General features: G+C 36.6%; 1 protein-coding gene across 4 annotated transcripts in view; it reads right to left on the bottom strand.

Annotated features, from left to right (window-relative positions):
* The window catches only part of LOC149529469 (N-acetyltransferase), a 57,598-nt gene extending 36,001 nt beyond the window's left edge, over positions 1-21,597 (bottom strand). The window contains exons 1-7 of one of the 4 annotated variants that reach the window (XM_089810255.1): positions 21,336-21,597; positions 21,154-21,252; positions 21,001-21,066; positions 20,727-20,809; positions 2,199-2,296; positions 1,882-1,933; positions 1,383-1,475 (exon numbers count right to left, since the gene is read on the bottom strand). In XM_089810255.1, the coding sequence (XP_089666381.1) occupies positions 1,383-1,475; positions 1,882-1,933; positions 2,199-2,296; positions 20,727-20,809; positions 21,001-21,066; positions 21,154-21,252; positions 21,336-21,378 (534 nt within the window). In that variant the 5' untranslated portion in view covers positions 21,379-21,597. The remainder of the gene's footprint in view (positions 1-1,382; positions 1,476-1,881; positions 1,934-2,198; positions 2,297-20,726; positions 20,810-21,000; positions 21,067-21,153; positions 21,253-21,335) is intronic. The other 3 variants (XM_089810257.1, XM_089810258.1, XM_089810259.1) reach the window with 3 other exon arrangements.
* Positions 21,598-23,126: the final 1,529 nt, after the last annotated feature.

Here is a 23,126-nt window from a genome sequence, read left to right as displayed (position 1 = left end):
TGAATCTGAAACACCAGGTGAGACACCTGCATGATATCTCCAACTGACAATGGATTTCCATCCAATGAGTCCAAGCTTGAGAGTTTTTGTCTTCAAGCTTGTTGAAAGTTGAAGCTTCCAAATTCTCCACAAGAACAATGATCAAATCATAAACAGGATAATGAAATGAATCTAACATTCTTCTTTTAAAGCCCAATGTAGTGACTCTTCAATTTCCTTATGCCTGACCTTTCATCTTCTTTCTTTTCTTTTTCCTTTTAAAAATATCATTTCCCACCTAATGAATAAAGTGTTCTTTTAATAATTAAATGACATTATTATATGTATTTTTAATTTAGTAGTCACTCTATAATAAATTATTTAATCTTCAGGCATTAATCGTGTGCAATAGCTTCATAGAAAAGGTCTTGGCAAGACACTCCCAATCGAACACTAAAGTACAGACATCACTGAGCCCACTGCTGACTTACTAAAAATAACAAGTGTCTAGAAACCCTGCTACATATACTCTGATGGAGCTGAAACTGGACTTCCTAGGCCAAATCTCTCTTTGATCACCAAAAAAACCTAGTCAGCCCACAAGACCAAAGCAAGCTGGGCTAACGACATATCAAGAATTTATGGTCTAGAAAAGGGAACATTATAGTTGCATTTGTCAAAGCCATCTGAACACAACCAAGACCAAAACATGGATGCACAAAATAATTGTTACCACCAATAGGATACAATCTTGAATATGTTGTAGCCAATACACCGATCCATCAAGAAACCTGTGATGTCTTCATTCTAAACCTTCCAAAAACTCTTGTTTAATTACCGACTGCTAACAAGATACATCCAAAATTGTCAAAAATTATCAAACACGATACCACAAGGTGTCGGTATGAAGGTTTTGGCATCAATGAAGACCACTGCCAGCACTTCCTCACATATTTTAACATGTCACAAATTGATTCAACCTTTACTGTAATCATCTTTGTGGTTAAATTTAGCTTGGTCAGCATTTCACCTCAGCATCTATACTTGAGTTATAAATCCAACATAGCGTAATTAGCTAGCAGTCAAACTTATTTCAAATTGCAAGGAAGAAAACCAAAATATCCATAAATGTAGGTAATGTGAATATAGTTTTTACTCTAAAAGCCATAGATCTATTATACGATGCAAGGTAAGAAAACATTCTAGAATACTGAAACAGCTTTTTCAAATTCATGCATAAAAGCTCCATAAGAACCATTATTGAGAACACTAAATTTCAGGTAAGTGGATCATCACAAGTTGTTTTCCCTTGGGATCGATTACACTTAGCAGATCTGCTACTTACCATGGATTATTGTTGTTTAAAGGAGTACTAGATGGGGCTATCGATGGTAGAGACTTACCTTGTGTTGGTAACATTTACTAACAGAAGCAAGAGGAATCTCTGCATACTGTGTGTCAGGAGAAAGTATTTGATAAGTTATTGCAGCTATCACCTGCATACAACAACATTGATATCTTTTATGAGAACCAAATCTATCGTCTGTTTTTCTTGAATTGGCAAGTAAATTCTTTGATCATTTGCTATGCAAGTAATCCCACTATATCCAGATGACTGCTAATATGACAAACTATATTTTGATAAAATTTACAACAGCCCTAGCTGTGGAAAAAAATAAAAGAAAAAAAAATGATATGCCAGATATAGCAACTCAAGCATTAAGAATTTGCAAAATTTTGATAAAACCCTTTCTCTTGTTGCGCTTGTTGCAACGTAACTCATTGTCAAAACACAAAAGATTAAACCACATCTATAGCTTGTGAAAAATCCCATATCCTATGTGTAAGCCTGTAAGGAACAATTACAAACTGCAGCATTGGTATATATGAAAGTCGGATTACCTCTTCACTTCCCAGAATTGCATTGGACTTCAGAAGCAATGTGCAGTACTTCCTGTCAGATTAAGAACATCAACTGGATAACAGTTAATTTGTTTGATAGAAGATTGTGGGATATGCTTGACAAAACTGAAGCCCAATGGTATGTTATGTGTAGGAATATTTGAATTACCCCCAAATGGTAAAACCTAAGCAAATAAATTTTGGAAAACATGCTCAACTCTCAGCAATAACCAACTAAGCATAATCTCCACAATAAATTGTAAGCTTGCGGAAATAATAAATACTTAGCATGCTAAAATAAAAGCTGCTAGGCATACCCGCCAGTGACACATCTTTCAAGAAATGGGGACCGCTTTCCAGTGTTTGCGGCATAGCTCATCATTGGGAGTTCCTTGCTATACAGTTTCAGCACTTCCTGACAATTGAACCAGGGATAAAATTGGAAAATTGAATTTTGACTCTTGAAAATGGAGGACAACTTTAACCAATAAGCATAAGCATTTGATTCTCTCCCTTCCAAAACAATGCATTACAGAACAATGTGTAAGGATAAACTTTTTTTTAAAATATAAGATGAACCTCCTTGGAAAACAAAAACATAAACTGAAACCCTGGAATTTTTAACTGTGGAAATAAATTATTGGTTCTCAGGTATGGGCACAAGGCTAAACACTTCTTCCACACGAAACAAGAGATTTCATTATGTAATGACCTAATATATGACACCTAGGCTATGCTCATTCTTTCAAGCTAAAAGTAGAAATCAGAAAAAAGGAATACAATAATTATTCAACTCCATGCAATCTTAAAACCACTGACACAGATTCCATAATTCAGCTTGAACAAAAAATTTAACATCAATTAGGAATAAAATAATTGTTGGCTTCCAGATTGCATGCTTGTAATGCAATTTATTCTAGAAAAATACAAAAGAAAACTACTAAAAATTCTATGGTAAAAAAGAAAAGAAAAACACTTCTGCCCAAAGCAAGCTCTACATAAAAATTATCTGAAATAGAGCATAGGAGTTAGCAAATTTCCACAATACATAATGAAGTGATTTATGTGCTTCTGGTTTCTGATTGTGAGAATTATTTTAACATTTTGGGTCACACTTTGTGATCCATCATCAAGAGAGGCAGTGAAAGAAGATGAGAATAGAAACAACAACAACAATAGCATACTACATCAGAATCTGATGTCGGCAAGCAGTAAATTGCAGGGGTTCTTGATGAAGTTGGGGGCAGGGCTCGATGATCTATTTTCCAAAGGTTCATATGGAGGAAACGGGGGAGGCTCGGACTCTCATAGGAACAAGAAGAGAATCCTATTTAGACTACAGGTTGACGGGGAAGACAAGCAACAGGTGGAGGCATTCATCAAGCTATGCGAGATAGTGTTGATAGGCACGAAGGAATCGCTCAGTAGCTTGTTGTCAATGTATATGTGCCTATGGGTGGTCCTAGTCAATCATGAGACCAACACAGACATAATGTTACTTGTCAAAAGGGCTGTAACTCTTCTAATGTATTACCTTTTTCTTGCTCTGGGAACAGTCCTTGCCAACGCTAGAGAAGATTTCTCTTGAACACCCAACTACTTGTCTCCACACATGAGCCCTTATGGAAGTGTTGCCATACCTTGACTTCTTCTCAAAGAAGGATCAGAGGAGAATCTAACAGGGAAATGACAGAAAAATGCAATTGTAAGGGTTGGGAATGTGCCGCTACAAACCGTGTGGTGTTGTTGTAGGAAATGAACCAAATGTATTATTGAAGTTACGTGGATTGGATCAAGTGTTGTCGAGAATGTTGTGTTTGCTAAGAGGGAGTTTCAGTGTCAGTAATCCTTGCTACTTCTTAAAATGCATATTTCTCTAAGGCAAAGAAATATGAGGTGAAAGCCCTCTAAGAGATGTTTCTCTTTCCACTCATAGGAGTAGCCATGGTAGACGTCATGTTCAGAGACTCCATGACAATATCACGTTAGGTGACTCTGTGATGAGCACTTGTGCACATGTTTCATTCCACACATGGAGTAGCGATGGTGGACGTCATGTTGGGAGACTTCATGATGTTATCACATGCAGAGATTTTGAGATAAACTATTATCCACAAATGGGTGTACCCATTGTGGGTGTCATGTTGAGAGACTCTATGATGTTATCACATTGATAGATTTTGTGATAAACTATTTTCCACAAATGGGTGTAGTTTTTGTGGGTGTTATATTGAGAGACACCATGACATTATTACATTGAGAGATTATGTGATAAACTCTTTCCCTCAAATGGATGTAGCCATTGTGGGTGTCATTTTGGGAGACTCCATGAGATGGATAACTAGAAAGATAACTCCCTAGCTAAGAGGGTGTGTTGATGTTATAGCTACAAGAGTTATCTTTCTCTCTCGCATGCAAAATAAATAATCTATATTTTATTGAAGTTGATCATAATGTCACCTTACTTTGTAACATCATCTTCTTTGTAATGTCAAGGCAATTAAGGTTCAAGACAATGAAGGGCCTTCACTTTATAACGACAAGACAATAAAGGGTCAAGACAACAAAGGGTCTTCACTTTGTAGCATCAAGACAATGAAGGGTCAACAGAATTTTATATATTCTTCTAGGAGGAATTCACACATACACTACAAATTAATATCTTTTGTGATCTAATAGAAAAGAGATTGATACTAAGGAATTTATTATTGTCTACATATTGATAGATAATATGATCATCACTTCTGTTTAGGCAAATTGTAAAACAGTCTTCAACTATTTCATTAAATAATAAATATATGTGATATAATTGTGGCTGGATTTTTCTCCCTCAAGTTGGAGGGTTTTCCCAAGATAATTCGGTGTGTCCATTGCTATATCTTTTATTTTACTTTGTCTCACTTCTGATAAGAAAAAAATCAACACAATGAATCGACAATTAGTTTGATAGAATTATAGAAACAATTTCAACAAGTCTCCTCCTAACTTGCTCTAATCTCCTAATCTTATATCTAATAAACTACAAATGAGAAGGCCTTAACCTTATATAGGTGTTCAATTGCAATGAAGGGCCAAGATCAAGGACCAAGATTAACCCATTATAAACCCTAATTAAGGTTGTCACACTATCTCCTAATTAGATAAAAGCACCACCCTATGGGCCAATAAGAAAATTACAATGTTTATGAAAACCAATGAGAAAATTGTACACTTGGCACAATGTGATTGAATTGGTAGGCTACAAGTGGGTGTCATCTCAACATCCGTATCTTGTAGACTTGATCAATCCTTTGGTCATGAGAAAAATATCTCTGGATACTCAATATTATCAAGCCTTTACTTGTGAGGGCATATTCCCAAATTACTTCATCTTTTCAAATTTTCTCCATATTGGAAATTTTCTCATTGCCATGATTTAAACTTGATTGTACTTGCAAACACAATATCTTTTTTGATTTGTTGGCCTTGATCCTCTTGAAGCGGTGCATTTTTCATGTAGCTAGATCCTTCAAAGTAAACTTGGATTTTCGGAGGAAATTCTAGTTGGTAACAATTTCTTTCACTACCAAACTTTGATTTTTCTATTCCCTTGTTCTTTGTTTTCTTGGACCCCATCTTGATCTTGCCTTATATTTGCACTTCGATAATCTGATTTTGTACCTCCTCAATTGAAGTCCTTGAGTTTGATCTTATAGCATCCACTTGTTCTCTCCTGAAGTCTTGAATTTGGGCTTGCTATCATTTCCGTGCTCTCTAAGCTTCTCCTTTCTAACAAATCACCTTGCCAAAGCAAAAAGGAAATGAATTAAGCTCATGAAATGATGAAATAAAGGAAATCTGAGTGTTTTTGTGAAATAAAATTGCATTAATGCTTTCTTCTACATCAAAACAAGGAGGCAAAAGGCATTTGATCATGGATTTTCTTTGGTTAGAGAACAAATGTTTCTCTTCCAATTCTAATTTTCCCTAAGTTTTGGGTTTGATAAGGCGTATTTGTATATCTTCCCAGATTTTATCTTTTCTCCAGCACTTTATCTCTGATTTCCTTGGAAACTCAGTGAGAATTTTACCCTCCAAACTCCCAACATCACTATCTAAGTATTGAAGATTGCTGCTGTTGAAGGAGTCACTGCCTTTTGCAAGCCAATTCGCTGCAAATTAGGGAGGTAAGTCTGCTCCTAAGAAGAGGTAAATCTACACCATTGTGATGAGAAAATGACTTGACCTCAATATTCTTATATAGTTGATCCATGACATGAAGGGACATGACCACATATCATTGGCCAATGTTAACTATTCCAATTTAACTATTTTGCTCTTCCTTACTAGCCAACTTGAATTGAGGATGTGAAGGCAAGTTTTTGTCATGGAATTGCTATGCAGTCTCGCACCCCATTGCTTCATTGGTTTAATCTATGTTGGGGCAGAACTTTGATGATTGCTAAAATTATGAATCCCAGCTAGGGGGTGGATTCCGCCCCTTAGTTGGGACTGACGCAATGTTTCTTCATTGAACCCAAGCATCCTTTGCCCTTTCACTTGTTTATTTTACTTCCACTTTTGATTTGTGGGATGAAATCAAATGACCTTGAGGTGTTTAAGACCAAATGGTTTCGATCCTAATCGGATATGATTCACTGTTTCATCTTTGTTTGTCAAAATGTTATTTCTATTTGTATTCGCCTTCATCTTCCTTCCTCTATGCGAATTAGAAACAAAGGACATGTTTCTAAAACCTCCAATCTGTTAAAGTTTGTAGCTGCGATAGAGATCTTTATCTCTCGAAATCTGGACATTATTACCGTTATTGTCATCTTCAGCTGAAAAGGACACTTAAGTTTAATCTATAATATTAAATGTAAATGACATGTGTCATTCACATGCATTGAGGCATGAATATTCGAAGAGTTATAATTAATTATAGGAGTTATGGGAATCTCAAGAGACCTTCGGTTATAATGTGAAGAGTCTCTCCTATTGTTATACATTCGCATCAAGCAAAGGATATTGTACACTTGAACTTTTATTATCAATAGAATGACCTTTTGTTGCGTGGTTGGGTTTTTCCCTTCATTCTAAAAGGGTTTTCCCAAGATATCTTTTGGTGTTGATTTTCTCTCTAATGATTTCTTTATTACTGTATTTCATCTTTAGTTTTTCGGCTCTAGTTTTAACATATTATCAAAGCCATGTTTGTTTTAGCAATAATAGAAGCCTGTTCGTGTTGATTAATATAGTTGATTTCAAGTCTCTGTTTTTCGTCATCTCGTATGTTTGTTTAATGATTCGGTGTGGATCATCTTTTGATTCTCCTTTCAATATTATTAGTGATTAAATAGATATTTCCAATTTTGTCCTTTTCTAATATTATCGTTGTTCATATGTTTGGTTGCATTCCTTCAATTTTTTTAGATGATGTCATCTTTTCTATATGATCCTCATCATGTTTTCACAGTCGTCACTTCTCAGGTTAATATCTTGGCTTTATGCATGGTGGTTGGGAGCTTAGTATTTGTGTGCATGCAAGACCTGGTTGTTTGTTTATTAATTTTTATGTTGCTGATTCTTCCAGATTAATCTTTCTGGTAGAATTAGTTGTTAACATTGATGTGGTTTTATACATTTAGTTTGGTTTGGATTTTATACTGAAGAGTGTTTGGAAAGCTATGGTACATGCACGTATACGCATTCTCTGCCAAATTGATGCATTGATATTTCCATAGATGCTCTTTCAGGCATTCTATCACAAATATTAGTTTGCTATGAGATTGTATTTTCGAGCATCTCATGCTTCCACTTGTGTCGATTCGATCATATGAGTTTAGTTCTGATATTTTTTTTCCCAAGTTCAACAGGGTTTCAATCCATTCGCATATTTATCTTGACTTACAGCAGTCAGAAAAAAACCTTCCATAGAGGACTAAGAAGTAGAGGGAAAATCTAGTAGTTGAAAAATTTTCAGTGCAGAAGAGAAAAATCAATGGCAGGTACAAGAGCAAGACCAGTAACAAGTGGAGGCATCGAGAGAAACCAATAACCTGGTGCAGGAGCACATCAGCAATAGGAAGTCTAGTGGTGACAAGAAGTCTGGTGGCAACAGGAAGATGGCATACAATATTATTAAAATGCAGAAGTTTATATCATGTTGAAAATATTTGCACGATGGATTTGCCAAATGTAATAACAAATCTTTTGTAACTGAAAGGGAATCCCAAGAGTCATTTGTAACTGCCCAAAGTAATTAAAAAAGGGCATGAGCGATTCAAACAAAACATAGTTCAGAGGGAGAACAAAATGTGAGAATATTTCAGCCCTCTAGCTATCGACAATCGTGGCCATTTCTTTTTGTAGTTTTTTATAATTTTCAATAAAGTTTTCTTAGCGCAGTTTCATTTTATTTCTTTTGTTTCATGGTGTCATCTTTTGAAAGATAAAGTTGCAGTCTTGGTATTTGGGTATCAATTTACAATTGTTTGGTTTTAATTCAAAACACATCGATACTTTGAAGTAATGGCGTTGATTCCTTTAATAGTGGTTTGTATTTATTTTGATTTTACAACCCAAGATTTCAGTTCATTCCAAAATGGATTAATAAAAGACCATTTCTGATTTCAGTTTATAAAAGGTGGAATTTGGTTTATGATTTCAAGATATCAGCTTTGTTAGTGAAATAGGATTCCAAGAGTTAGTTTCGTGATTCTGATTTGGAAAGATATTGGTTTGGTTTGAAAACCAAAAGTGCAGATTTTTGTATGGAATAGATTTCTTTTACGGTCAAATTGGGAATAAGCTGAAACATGTTTTGAACCAAGTTGAATAACATGGAATAAGATCTGGTTTTGTGAGAGTTAAAATGAGAATGTGCAGGATGCAGATTTCTTGGCAAATAAAACGAAAAATCAGATTTTCTTCTATACGTATTTGTATAAACTTTGGAATGGTTTTTTTAGTGCAGATTTTGGTATTCAAAATCTGAATTTTTAAAGATTATTAATGGATCATGGAATTGATATTTTATTCCCACCATATGGAAACAATTTGCAGATTTATCTATAGTTTGATATGGTTTGGTTGATCATCAATTTCAAGTGGAGTAATTTGGTAATTTTTTTGGTATGAGCAGATTTTCCAGATTTTTTAAATATTTTTGGGATGTCATTTTGGGCAACATGGAAATAAGATAGAAGGTTGGTTTGAAGCTATTAGAAATCAAAATGTTTAAATGAGAAGCCTTGGAAGACTTTAGCCACAGGAACAATATAGAGTTGCCTCTTTTTATCTACATTTTGACAGTAAATTAGTTGGAGTTTACAAATGCAGTTAAAGAGCTCATTATGAATTATATTAAGATGTAGAGAAGATCCACTATTGAATCCCTTGAGTGTTTAATTCCTTAAGGAGAGTTCTAGTGTTGATATCTCTGCATCAAACCCAGGGCACAATGCCGATGACGATGAGAAGCTAATCTTCGAGACAAGGGTTGGTCTAGAGGCAATCACCATCTTCGATCAGATGGGCATCCACAACGATCTTTTTCGTGGGATATATTAATACGGCTTTGAAAATCCCTCTGCCATTCAACAAAGAGTCGTCACGCCCAACATCAGCGGCCGTGATGTCATTGCTCAAGCTCAGTTTGGTACGAGCAAGACCTCCATGATCGCCCTCACAATCTGTCAAATGATTGATACCTCCATTTGCAAGTTTTCGAGGAAAAGATTTGAGCAATGGCACAGACGCAAAATCTCTAGACTTAGATCAATCATTTGATGCACCTATTTATTCCCTATAAGCTACCACACATTGCTAGAGTGGAGAATATTGAGTGCCTCCCGTGGAAAATGAATGTGTAAAGATTTAGAGGCCAAGGGAGTCAATGGAGGAACATCATCAATTTCACGATGATTCTTGTCAACGTTGGCCACTTTGTCAAAATTTTGTTACTTCAAGAGTTGCTTTGTAACGGCTTGAAGAAGACGTTTCTCAAGATGACTGGAATCATGCATCGAGATTCATTGCATGAGTACCAAAGTAACAACTATGTGTAGAGTACTCTCTTGATTATCTACGTTTTTTCTTGCCAAGAAAACAACTACGGGGGATTCAAATTGCCAGGTGTTGTCATTCATGAGGAAAAATCTTGGGCCATTTTGTGCATTCAGTTGCACGGTAATTGGCGAGCTACTATTTGTAAGCTTTGGCTACCGAGTAGTTGATGTTGCAGAGAGGGAGTCTTTATTTTATCTTTGCCTTTCTTATAAATGTTTTTTATGGTTGTTGTATTATATAATTTGAGTTCATGATATGACTATTTTTCTTGATGTTTGGGAAATATGAGATCTGCATGATTCTGAGAGAAAATATGTTCAACAGATGACTAGTAAGGAATTGGGATTAAAGTGGACAATCTATGTTGAAGCCATTGAAGTTTGCAACAAAGATTATGACAAATAAGTTTTTATTACGCAATTGAGCAGTATTTAGAATTCATCATTGCTTTGGTTGCATTGATGGTTTTTGGCTTCTATAATGGATTGATGTTATTAATCTCCTTTTCTTATAGGATACAACCAAAAAAGCAATATGGAGAGAATGTTGCTTTCATTAAGAGGCAAATGTTGACTTTTAGAGGGAAATTTCAGCTTCAGAGGGAGGCTTGATAATTAAAAGGGAGTGCTTATGGAATCCCCTTCATTTTCACACTATATGTATAATGCTTATCGTATTTGTAAAATGTGAGACTTAAATATAATTGAGTCTTATTTTGCAGTGTCTATTTCTATTCTTGTGTGAATAAATGAGATTTTAAGATCAGCTATGATAACTCTTTCACTATGCGATAGTGAACATCATGTTGAGAGAGTCCATGATGTCATCACATTGAGAGATTCCGTGACGGGAGTTGGATGTCATGTTGAGAGATTCCATGATAGTTCATGTTAAGAGAGTCCGTGATTAAAGGCTTAGCTAGGAATCTTACAAATCTACCATGTTGAGTGATTGCATGATCATTAACGAGTAATTGTTACAATTTTTCATGTTGAGTGATTCCATAAATATAATTAATTGTTACGGGTTTTCATGTTGAGTGATTCCATTAATATGAGCAATTTTTATAGGTTTTCATGTTAAGTGATTCCATGAATTTTATAGGATCTATGTAATGAGATTTTATCATTGACATTTTGATTGCAGTCTTTGTGTGACTGTTCAGCTAAAGATCTCTCTTGCTAAGAGGGAGTGTTAAAGTTTGTAGCTGTGATAGAGGTCTTTATCTCTCGAAATTTGGATGTTATTACCGTTATTGTCATCTTCAACTAAAAATGACACTCAAGTTTAATCTGTAATATTAAATGTAAATGATGTGTCATTCGAATGCATTGAGGCATGAATATTCGAAGAGTTATAATTAATTATAGGAGTTATGGGAATCTCAAGAGACCTTCAGTTATAATGTAAAGAGTCTCTCCTATTGTTATATATTCGCATCAAGCAAAGAATATTGTACACTTGAACTTTTATTATCAATAGAATAAGCTTTTGTTTTGTGGTTGGGTTTTTCCCTTCATTTTAAAAGGGTTTTCCCAAAATATCTTCTAGTGTTGATTTTTTGTCTAATGATTTGTTTATTATTGTATTTCATCTTTAGTTTCTAGGCTCTAGTTTTAACACACGACGCAAATCGAAGTACTTTTAGGAGTTTGCTCTTGCTTGAAGGTGGAATTTTGGGGTTCCATAGGATTTGGAACTTAAGAGGGCAGCGGATTCCACATCTTTCTAGGATTTTCACCTTAAATTTCTCCATGCCCCATCCTTAAAGTACATCCTCTTTCTTCATGCTTGCTTGATCGTGCTACAAGTTTGAGGGTGTTCGCCATTTGGTTTGGGAGTTTATTATGTTTTAAGGGTGGAAATTTAGCCCCTCTTAGGATTGAGAATCCCAAGTAGAGGGTTGGATCTGCAGTGCTCCTTAGGACTTATTCTCCGTTTTTAATCATTTGCTTCCATCGAACTTAGAATCATACACCTGCCAACTCTTGGCTTAAAATTTGACTATCTAAAAATCTTTCAACTTCATCATTCTTCCTTCAACTTACATCTGATTTTCATATTCTTGCTCATGCCCTCGTGTTTTTCACCTTAATGGAGGGCAGAATTTTGCCATTGTTTAAGATTAGGAATCCTAAGGAGGTGGTGGATTCCACCCCTCCCACAAAAGTTCTACCTTGTATTCCACCATTGCTCAATGGTCATTTGGTTTGTCAACATTTTACCCCTCCTCCCTCAAAGATTTGGTCACCATTGTCATGATTGTTATCTTGGATCTTCATTTCAAGTATACCTTCAGTCATCCTTCCTCTCGGTGATCTGATTGAGGGGGTGGAATTCTCACCTTTCATGGAGTTAAGAATCCCAAGAAGGCTGTGAATTCTGTCATCCCTTTTGGATTCTTTCTTGATTCCACATGTTTGTCTATTCCATTTCAAGTTTATCATCTCATGCCTTGATTCACCCACCACTGTCTTAGATTGATAGCATGCTTCTTGACCTAGAATGTTCTTTCTGATAGTTCGGTTGAGGGGCATAAATCTCCTGGTTGTTGGGATTGAAAATCCTAAGAGGGTGAATTCCCCCCCTTTGCTTCGTATTATTTTAACTTCACAAATTCTCCTCAAAAAAACATCATTTTGCAATTTTCCTTCACTTTTCCATCAATTTGCACTTGAAACTCGCTTTTAATAAGGGCAGAATATTGGGGGTTGTTGGGATTGTGAATCTTAAGACATGGTCGGATTCTGACCTGTATTAGGATTTTTGTTTGCAAGTTAACTCCCAAATTCCTCAAGTCAATTTCTTCAGCTTAGAGGATGTCGAGGATTTATATCAAATATAACATTTAAGTTTTCTTCACGTTATAATTTCTATAAATATTATCAAGATGTTTAAGATAGATTTCAGCTTCATAGAAGTTATAATAAAGATTTTAGATTTTAGGAGCTCCCAAAAAATTTAGATTTAGCCAAATTTCAAGATTCAGCATGTCTTCAGTAGTGTTACCTCCCACAACCTTTTATGACTTTCTAAGGTGATATTGAAATTGCAACAAGGATTTTCAAAAGATTCTAACTTATTTCATCGCATATCCTTTGGTTTCATCTCCATTTCCTTGGTTAGCTTAGCTCAGCTTTCACTTACACCCCTAAAAGACTTGATTTCCCAGCAAGCCAAAGTTGCCCAAAGTCATCCTTTTGACTTGGAAACTTGAAAATCGTCACCATCTAAGGCCACCAAAGACCACTACTACTACCAAAGCAAAAAGAGGGGGTCCCGATTTGCAATGGGGCAATTTTTTGAAAACCTCAAAACAGTGCCATACTTAGATGGCAAACGCATACTTTCCCCCCTCTTCCTTACACCTTTCCACACATATGGGGGTTTACAAACAGGTTTATTAACAAACATGTGCATTTTATATCTAATCACACATATATGTATATAAGAGACGAATACTGACAAATAATGCATAAGTAATATGTAGAGCGATTATCAAGATCTTCAAATGCTACTTATAATAATTCTGGAAATATAAGAGATCTGCTGCATTCCTATACCCTTTCTGGATGTTATCTTCTTGATTGGTTGTTATTACTGCTTCTATTCAATGATTTTGATTGCTTTCCTTGATTGATCATTTGCTTGTTGTTGTACAATTGATATTCATATGAGTGATTGATGGATTGAATGAATTCCTTTAATAACTGATTTAAGATGTTGATATGTTTTGATTAAGTGATTGTTGATTAGATGACTAAAAAGTGACGATGTATGTATTACAATAATAGATAAGACGTCTATTATTAGTTAATGGTTATCTTGTAAATATCTTTAGCTTTAGTTTGCTTTCGTTTTTTGCTTTCTCTGGAATAGAATGTTTCTATTCTTTACGATCGTTTCCTAAGGAAACATCGTCTCTTCCTTTTGTATAAATTGACCTTTCGGTCTCTGTTATTAATAAGCAAGTATTTTACCAATTACCTCGTAATATGGTATCAGAGCTAAATACATAAATTTTTTCGGAAAAATTTATAATTTCTTCTTGAAATTATTTGTTTAAATTTTTCTAAAATTATTTCAGCTAATTTCTCCAAAACCCACCTAGGGTTTTTCTGCGTGGAGAAATTCCCGAATTACGGGTCTGCAAATCGCATGGAAATCGTGGCCATTTTTTGGAGACTCGCGTTTTTGGGGTGAAAATCTGCATGTTTCTATATCAAATCTTCATGCTCTTAGCCGTCTTAGTCTGTCATCGTGCTCTGGTAAGCAGATTCGACCATTTTTCATCAAGAAATCTGAAGTTTTTTCAAGCTTTTTTCAACTAGGGCCATTTTTTTTTCGAAACCCTAATTTTTGGGGTCGAAAAAATTTTATGTTTGTAGATTCTTGATGGGTTTTTCGAGAGCTCAACTGGGTTGTCGTCCGTTTTTTTCTGGGTGCCTCGATTTTTGTGCCTCGATTTTCGAACCAGCGGATTCAAAAAACGACAGAAGATTCCTTTTGGGTTTTTCGAGCTCTCTTTTGGGTCATTCTCTGATTCTTCTGGGTCTTCCGTATTTTTGCCTCGAAGAACATGCCTTCACAAATTTTCACAATTTTTCATTGAAAAACGTGCCATGGCATCTCTGACAAATATTCTGCTCGAGCATAATTCCAAATTCAATGGTCGCAATTATGGAACCTGGAAGCAGCGCATCATCGCAATCTTCGAATATCGAAACACCGATCAACTTGTTCTGGGTGTTAAGCAGCGTCCGACTTCTCCGGGTCCTAATCAAGATACATGGGATCTGAACAATCGAGAGGCAGTAATGCTTCTCAAACTCTCCGTAGCTGATGACCAGCTTTCTCAGATTCCATCCGGCAAAACAGCGGCCGAAATTTGGACACATCTAAAAGGTCTTCATGAGACTTCCGACAAGAGCAGAGCCTTCTTTCTGAAAAACACTATGTTTTCTATTGTCATGGATGAGCGCACCTCGCTCCAAGCACACCTGAATCGGATTCAGGAAATCCATGATCAGTTACTTGTCATCGGTCGCAAGATGGAGGAAGAGGATATTGTGGTAATCACTCTTCGGAGTTTACCAAATTCCTATGAGCATTTTATCGAGACTCTCAACATCACATCTACTGGTGTTGATCTAAAGTTCACTGATCTCTGCACCCTGCTACTTCAGCAAGATCGGTGGAAACAACACTTTGGTAGCAGCTCCAGTTCCACCTCCACTGAGCAAGCCTTTGCTGCGAAATCCTTTCAGAAGGATAAGGGCAAGTTTCAACAACCATCTCAGCAGAAGTCTTCTGCTCCAGCATCCGATGGTACCAAAAAGAAGAACATTCAATGCAACTATTGCCACAAGTATGGTCACATGAAGGTTGCATGTCGGAAACGCTTAGCTGCCCAGTCTAAGCAATCAGGTTCGCAACCCAAAGCGAACAGTGCAGAGCACACTGAGCAGGTGGAATCTGCCTTTTACGCCTTCATGGCTAAAAGACCCGCAGATCATGTACAGTCATCTGCCTAGTACATTGATTCAGGTGCCTCTCGACATTTCACTCACCGCAGAGACTGGTTTACTGACTACCAGCCTTATTCAGATTCTGTTATCTTTGGTGGTGGAGAAGAGTACACGATTGTTGGTAAAGGCAACATTCAAATTCAGTCTGTTGGGAGGAAGCTCATATTCCTTGATGTGTACTACATTCCAGGGATGGAACTAAATCTACTCTTGGTCAGTAAGTTGCTGCGACATTCTCCACACTTGGCAGTCACCTTCAGTTCACATCAGTGCACCATAACTGATCGGGCGACTAAGTATACTGTTGCAGTTGGTCTTGAGGATCATGGTCTTTTCAGACTTACTGATTCTGGTGATTCTCAGGACTTAGCTATGGCTGCTCGGCGATCTTCCATCAGCACACTTTGGCATCAGCGATATGGGCACTTAAATGTGCATTATCTCTCACAACTTGCTCAGGATGAGCTTGTTCTTGGTTTGCCAGAGATTCAAACCCAACACATTGGAGTTTGTGACGCATGTCAAGCTGGGAAGCAACATCGCACACCTTTCCCCAGTGGCGATTCTTGGCGAGCTTCTCAAGTACTTCAGCTTGTTCATGCTGATATCTGCGGCCCTATGGCCACTCCTTCTGTTCTTGGGTACAGGTATTTTCTGTTGTTTGTAGATGATTTCAGTAGAAAAATGTGGGTGTATTTCCTTAAAAAGAAATCCGATGCATTTATTGTATTTCAGAAGTTTAAACCCTTAGTTGAAAAAGAGTCTGGGAAATCTATTATTACTCTTAGATCAGACAATGGGGGGGAATTTTGTTCTAATGTTTTCTCCAGCTTCTTGGATACACATGGCATCCAACACCAGTTCACCACACCCCACACGCCACAACAGAACAGTGTAGTTGAACGTCGGAACAGGACAATCACCGAGATGGCTCGTTCCATGCTCGAACACAGACATGTTCCGAAGCGTTTTTGGGCAGAAGCAATTAACACTGTAGTTTATCTGTTGAACCGGTCACCCACAGTGGCGGTCAAAGGTAAAACTCCGAAAGAGGCCTGGTCAGGTCGCAAGCCCAGAATCAGTCACCTGAAGGTTTTTGGCTCTCTTGCTTTTGTTTGGATCCCTGATGCTTCACGCACCAAGTTGGATGCCAAGAGTCAGAAACTGATGCTTGTTGGATATAGCAGTCTTCACAAAGCCTACCGCCTTATTGATGTTGAGACATCTCGTCTCATATACAGCCGCGATGTAGTCTTTGATGAGCAGTGAGGACCATTCATGCCTGTTTCTCCTGTTCCTGATCCAGCAGACCAGCCTATGCAGGTTCATGATTTGGGAGTTCGGCTTCCATTAGGTCCACCTGATGGGAGGGCTCCAGTAGCTCCTACAGCTCCAATCCTGCCAGTGATACCTGTACAGCCACCTCCGGCTTCTCCTGCAGGATCACCTCGTTTTGAAGATGCTTCACCTGAGTTTGATCCAGATTCTTCTAATCAGGATCCTGCTGATCAAGCATCTCCTAGTACTACTGTTGGTCATTCTCCTCTCCAGCCTAAGTGGTGGGCTAAGACACTTGCTGATCTTCATGATGATGAGCTCATTGATGGGAGAACTACTCGGAAAAAGAGCAAAACTATAGATTCTGTTAACTTTGCTCTTATGGCCAACATTCACAGTGTGTTTGAACCTCAAACATATTCCGAGGCTAAAGGAATTCCAGAGTGGGAACAGGCCATGCAATCTGAACACCAGAGTCTGCTGAAGAACAACACTTGGGCCCTTTCTGATCTTCCCCCAGGGAAGAAACCCATTAGCTGCAAATGGGTCTACAAAATCAAATACAAATCAGATGGTACTTTGGATAAGTACAAAGCTCGTTTAGTGGCAAAGGGCTTTTCTCAGCATCAAGGCATTGATTATGAGGAGACCTTTGCTCCTACTGCAAAGATGAGCACCATCAGATTAGTCCTAGCCATGGCAGCACAATTTGGCTGGAAGGTCCATCAGATGGACGTAAAGAGTGCTTTCCTGAATGGTGATCTCCATGAAGAGGTCTACATGACGCAACCTCCTGGTTTCAAGGTTGCTGGTAAAGACCATCAGGTTCTCAGATTGGTAAAAGCTCTCTATGGTTTGAAGCAGGCCCCTCAGGCATGGTACATCAAGATTGATACGTACCTCAGTGATCAAGGCTTCAAGAGGAGTTCTTCAGACTCAAATCTGTACATCGAGACTACTGACAATGACATCATCCTTCTGGTTATCTATGTGGATGATCTGATCATCACTGGCAGTTCGGCATCTTTGATTCAGGGAATCAAACAACACTTATGCCAGTCTTTTGATATGACTGACCTTGGGCTCACGCATTATTGCTTAAGTGTTGAAGTTTGGCAACAGTCTTCTGGTATATTCATCTCTCAGTCCAAATATGCCAGAGCCTTGTTAGACAAATTCCGAATGCAGGATTGCAAACCTGCATCTACACCTATGGAGAAAGGTCTCAAGTTATCAGCCAAGTCTAATTCTCCTTCCGTTGATGATACTACGTATAGGCAACTAGTAGGCAGCCTCATCTACCTATCTGCTACTAGGCCTGATATCAGCTTCGCAGTCAGCTATATTTCACGCTTTATGACAGCTCCTAAGGCTGATCATTGGATGGCAGCAAAGCGTGTGCTTCGTTATGTGAAAGGCACTTCTGATTATGGACTTCTGTATTCTCGGAGTTCTAATCCTAAACTCAGTGGGTTCACAGATTCAGATTGGGCAAGCTCTGTTGATGATAAAAAGTCAACATCTGGATATGTGTTCAGTTTGGGATCCGGTGCAGTCACATGGACCAGCAAGAAGCAGCAGGCAGTTTCTCTCTCTTCTACAGAGGCTGAATATAGAGGGACTGTTAAGGCAGGATGTGAAGCTGTCTGGCTTCGTCGGATGCTTGGGGATATGCAGATGTCACCAGCAAGACCGACTACTCTGTTTGTTGATAACGAAGGCGTTATCAAGTTAGCACGAAATCCAGTCTTCCATGAACGAACCAAGCATGTGGATGTTCATTGTCATTACATACGACAGCTGGTTGAAGACGGGACTATAGATCTGCAGTATGTTCCTACCTCAGATCAGACTGCAGACATTCTCACCAAGCCTCTTGGTCCTGATAAGTTTGTCAAATTCAGAGGACAGCTTGGTGTGTTAGATAGATTAACCATTAATGGAGGGTATTACAATAATAGATAAGACGTCTATTATTAGTTAATGGTTATCTTGTAAATATCTTTAGCTTTAGTTTGCTTTCGTTTTTTGCTTTCTCTGGAATAGAATGTTTCTATTCTTTACGATCGTTTCCTAAGGAAACATCGTCTCTTCCTTTTGTATAAATTGACCTTTCGGTCTCTGTTATTAATAAGCAAGTATTTTACCAATTACCTCGTAATAGTATGAATGCTAGTTTTATATATTGGTGGATGATGATTAAGTGAATATTGATTTGACAGAATGATACTTAATTGCTGAATTGTATGTTTTCTTGTTCCCAAGATGAAGTGATGACTAATGTGAATATAATGATTGTTTGCTTGATCTTGATGATTGATTGTTTTCTTGATTTCATGAGGGATTAATGATTGATGGATGAAGGTTTTAGAAGCTCTGTTAAAGAGCATATTTGAAAAGCCATTGCCTTTGTCTTGGCTCTCATAGTTCTACTCTCTCACCTTCTTTTATTGTCTTGTATATGCTATTGCATTTTCATTCCCCTATTCCTCAAACTTTCAAATACTAAGTTTTATGAATCTCTATTGCCAAACCTCCATTGTTACAGATCAGCCATTCTAAAATGCTTTATCGTTAAACAGAAACCCTTAGCACACCTTGTTATCTTTTATTACCCATATTCCTCCGGTGTGTCAGTACCCACACCACCATTGATTTAGCAAGCTCCTGGGATTTGCTTCTGTCCTCTTTCACACATCATATTTGCCATTGCACCATAGCAACCACACATTAGAGCTATTACAAAACTTGAAGGCTAAAATATATCAAAGCAAGGGTTTAGCTGAGGCAGATTCCAAAAACAAAACCTAATTTTTCTCCCTACAAACTTGACAGGTTTGTCTACATCTTTGCCAAAATTGTTCAAATTTTGCAAGGCTCGCAATGAAAGGGAGAATTGGCCAATCAACTCCAATGAGTTGAAGAGGCACACAACTGAAGGTTACAAGTATTTGTTGCAGGTTGCTAGGACCCAAAAAAGATCGCCTACATATTTTAGATACAAATTCCATAATCCTTGTAGGCCTCCAGAGCACATCTTAGTAGTTTCTCCAATCATACATCACCTCCAAATCAGCACCAAACACCAAAAAAGGAATGCATCCTCTTACCCCATCCTCATTCCTTTTCAATAACAGTTTTGTTCTGTCTGGTGTTACTGTAATTGGGGTGGATCTGAAGAATTCGGTGTCTTCTTGTTATATTACATGAAAACCAAATTTCTGAAGAAAAGTGAAGACGTCGTAAATTAAATAAACCATCTTTAGGTAAAAAATTGTTTTTTTTCATTTCTACAACTATACTTTGAATACAAATTAAGATTGATAAGCAGTAGTTAAAAGTCAGCTTCTATTATTGTAAAGAGCATTTAAATGGCATTCACGCTAACATATTTATTATTGCTTTTAGAAGGAATGTATAACTACAATGATCTCTAGTTATCTTTCGTAAATTATTATGAGTCTATTAAATGGAAGTTAAGCAATGGCTCACAGCGTATTTCTTAAGTTTTGAGCCATTTGCTACTAAAAAGCTCCTCTTGAAACACCACAATTTTTCAAAATAGTCATACTGCCATTGACGATAAATTCTCCATAAATTATTTGAGCAGGTGCTGGACTCATCCAACCCTTCACAAACTTTATGAATCCAACAGAACACATTTATGCGTGCATTTTTATAGAGTTCCCAATTTTGTCTTTCAGATTCTAGGTGCAATATAGCGGCATAACTGAAAACGAGAGGATTAACGGACACGAGGAGATGGGAATGGTGAAAGGAAGGTTGCTAAAGTTTGCCATAAATTGCAAATTTTCAAGTTGAAAGTCTTTTTTTCGATGCAGCTGCTATCAGATTATGGCCAATGTATTCACTCCTGCTTATGCAACGTTCATGAAAACCCTATCAAATAATTCAACGATTTCTAGCAATTGCAAAAAAAATTATCTCAAACAACATGGTTGATTTATATTACAAGACTGGTGAGCATACCTCCAAGAGCGCACTGGTACGAGCATCGTTCTCTTTAGGATTGAGACACACGAAGGAACATTCAGCTGGTATTTGATCGCCCCCTTCAGACATCAAACACAAAGCTTGTGAGCAAAACCATCAAGCTCCATACCCAACAATTAACGGAATGTAAAAAAATCCAGAGACCTCAAAGCCCTTTGTGGACTTTTAACTAAATTCCCAAGCTATTTTTCCAAAATTAAATAAAGATTTCGTATTTTGTCAAAAAAAACAGGATGCAGGAATACGTTACTTTTCAGATTGAACAGATCCTGCTTATGTGATCTTCTAGTCGAGTATCTCCTGGGCTTATCCACTGCTGCAAATCCACCAAGCGTTCCGTCACATGTATTGAAAGCGCAATTCAACAAAGAAAATTGATTGTTAGCAATCTGTTTTAGTGAACCTGAAATTTTAATTCTGGCAGCAGCGTCGATCGATATCTGTAGTTCATCTGTGCCTTCTTCGTACTCCGCATTCCCTTCAACTTCGACACTGCAGTTGCCTGCAAATTTTAAAAGGTTAAACCGAACAACAATAACTACATAGAGTACAAATGCATAGCGGGGATTAGAAGTGGAAAATTACCAACTGTAAAGAACAATCTAGGTTTGCTTTTTGCCATGACCATTGATATGCTATACTGACATCACAATAAACTCTGAACAGTCTTGCCCTGCTTTATGGATTTGCATTGGCTTGGCGCCAATTAAGATGGTTTTTTCAAATGCCTAGATTCATTAAAAAATTATTATTTCCGTTCCCGCTGACGCTTCCGTCTGTCCAGCATAAGTTTTAACATTTTATTTTTTTAAATCTTTTGAAGTAAAGCCACTTCTAACGTTTTAAACCTGGTGGTATTGTCTATGCAGCCGCAAAGTACACCTCACTAAACTGTTTTCAATTAATTACATAAAAATCAGTATAGAAATGTATTGAAACTTTTCTTTAAAAAAAATATTGAGAAGAAAAATATAATATGATTTATATTTTTTTCTTTTTATTAGTTGTGCTGAGTTAATTGACATATTGTTTGGATCTGATATCAATGATATTCATATGAATGGAAATGGTTTTTAAGAAATATATTAGAATTTTGTAAAATAACTACTAAGTAGTTTAGAATATAAATATATTAAAATTATTAATTTATTTATTTATTGTTGACAACTAGGGTATAGTATAATGTTTATATTTTCTTTTTCTTTTATTAATTGTGATGGATCTAGTTCTCTTGATATTTCTAGTAATACAACTCCTAATGTTATTGTTGTTGTGAGAAAATTTCACTAAGGCCTCTATGAATGTCACTATTGAAATCTATATGAAATTTATGTTTATCTACTGAACCCTCAAACTCAAATCTGTGAATGTAGAGTGCTAGGTTCACTAAATTAACAAAGTACTAAATTATCTATAGGGTTTAGGCTTACCATTATACTTAGAAAAAAGGTTAGGATTAGGTTTTTGATTAAGATTGGGATTATCGTTACTATTAGGGTTTACAAAATGGTTCAATCAATTATTTAGTGTATGACTAAGAAGAAGGTTAAGATTTGGGTTATGATTATTTGTAGGATTATGGTTTTAAAGTAGGATTTAGATTCAGGTTATGTCTAGGGATGATATTAGGATCATTATTATGATTAAAGTTAGGGTTAGGGTGTATGGTTATAGTTGAAATTATAATTATGCTTAGGGTTTCCATCATCTATCTATACTCACGGTTGGAATTAAGGTTGAGATGTAGAGTTAGAGATGTTATTACAATTAGAGTTTAGTATTATGGTTTAGACTTCAAGATTAAGATTTACATTATAGTTAGGGTTAGGATTTAAGGTTTAGGTTAGGACTTTGATAAGGTTTACATATTTTATCATTTTTCTATGGTTTTAATAAATGAAATTTCAATTTTCATGTGTCCAACATAAGAATCAAATGATAAGTCTTCTAAAAAAATCACATATTAATATCTAGTCCAACATATTATTATAGGATTTAGATTTGGTTTATGTCTAGGGTTAATATTAGGATCATTATTATGATTGAAGTTAGGATTAGGGTGTATTGTTATAGTTAGAAGTAATTATGTTTAGGATTTACATCATAGTTCTATAGTTAAGGCTATAATTAGGGTTAGGATTTACAGTTAGAGATGATATTACAATTAGAGTTTAGTATTATAGTTTAGACTTTGAGATTAAGATTTGCATTATAGTTAGGGTTAGAATTTAAGGTTTGAGTTAGGACATTGATAAGGTTTATAGTTTTTCTAAGGTTGTAATGAATTTAGTTTATATTTTCATGTGTCCAAATCACATATTAATATATGGTTTAACATATATGCTATCATCATGCACATTAGCAAAGAAAATAGTC

This window comes from Cupressus sempervirens, chromosome 11 (genome assembly GCF_028749045.1).
Source record: "Cupressus sempervirens isolate cs-2001-9-10 chromosome 11, ASM2874904v1, whole genome shotgun sequence".
Lineage (NCBI taxonomy): Eukaryota > Viridiplantae > Streptophyta > Pinopsida > Cupressales > Cupressaceae > Cupressus > Cupressus sempervirens.
Note: the sequence above shows the minus strand (reverse complement) of the source record. Positions and strands in the feature narration are given on the sequence as shown.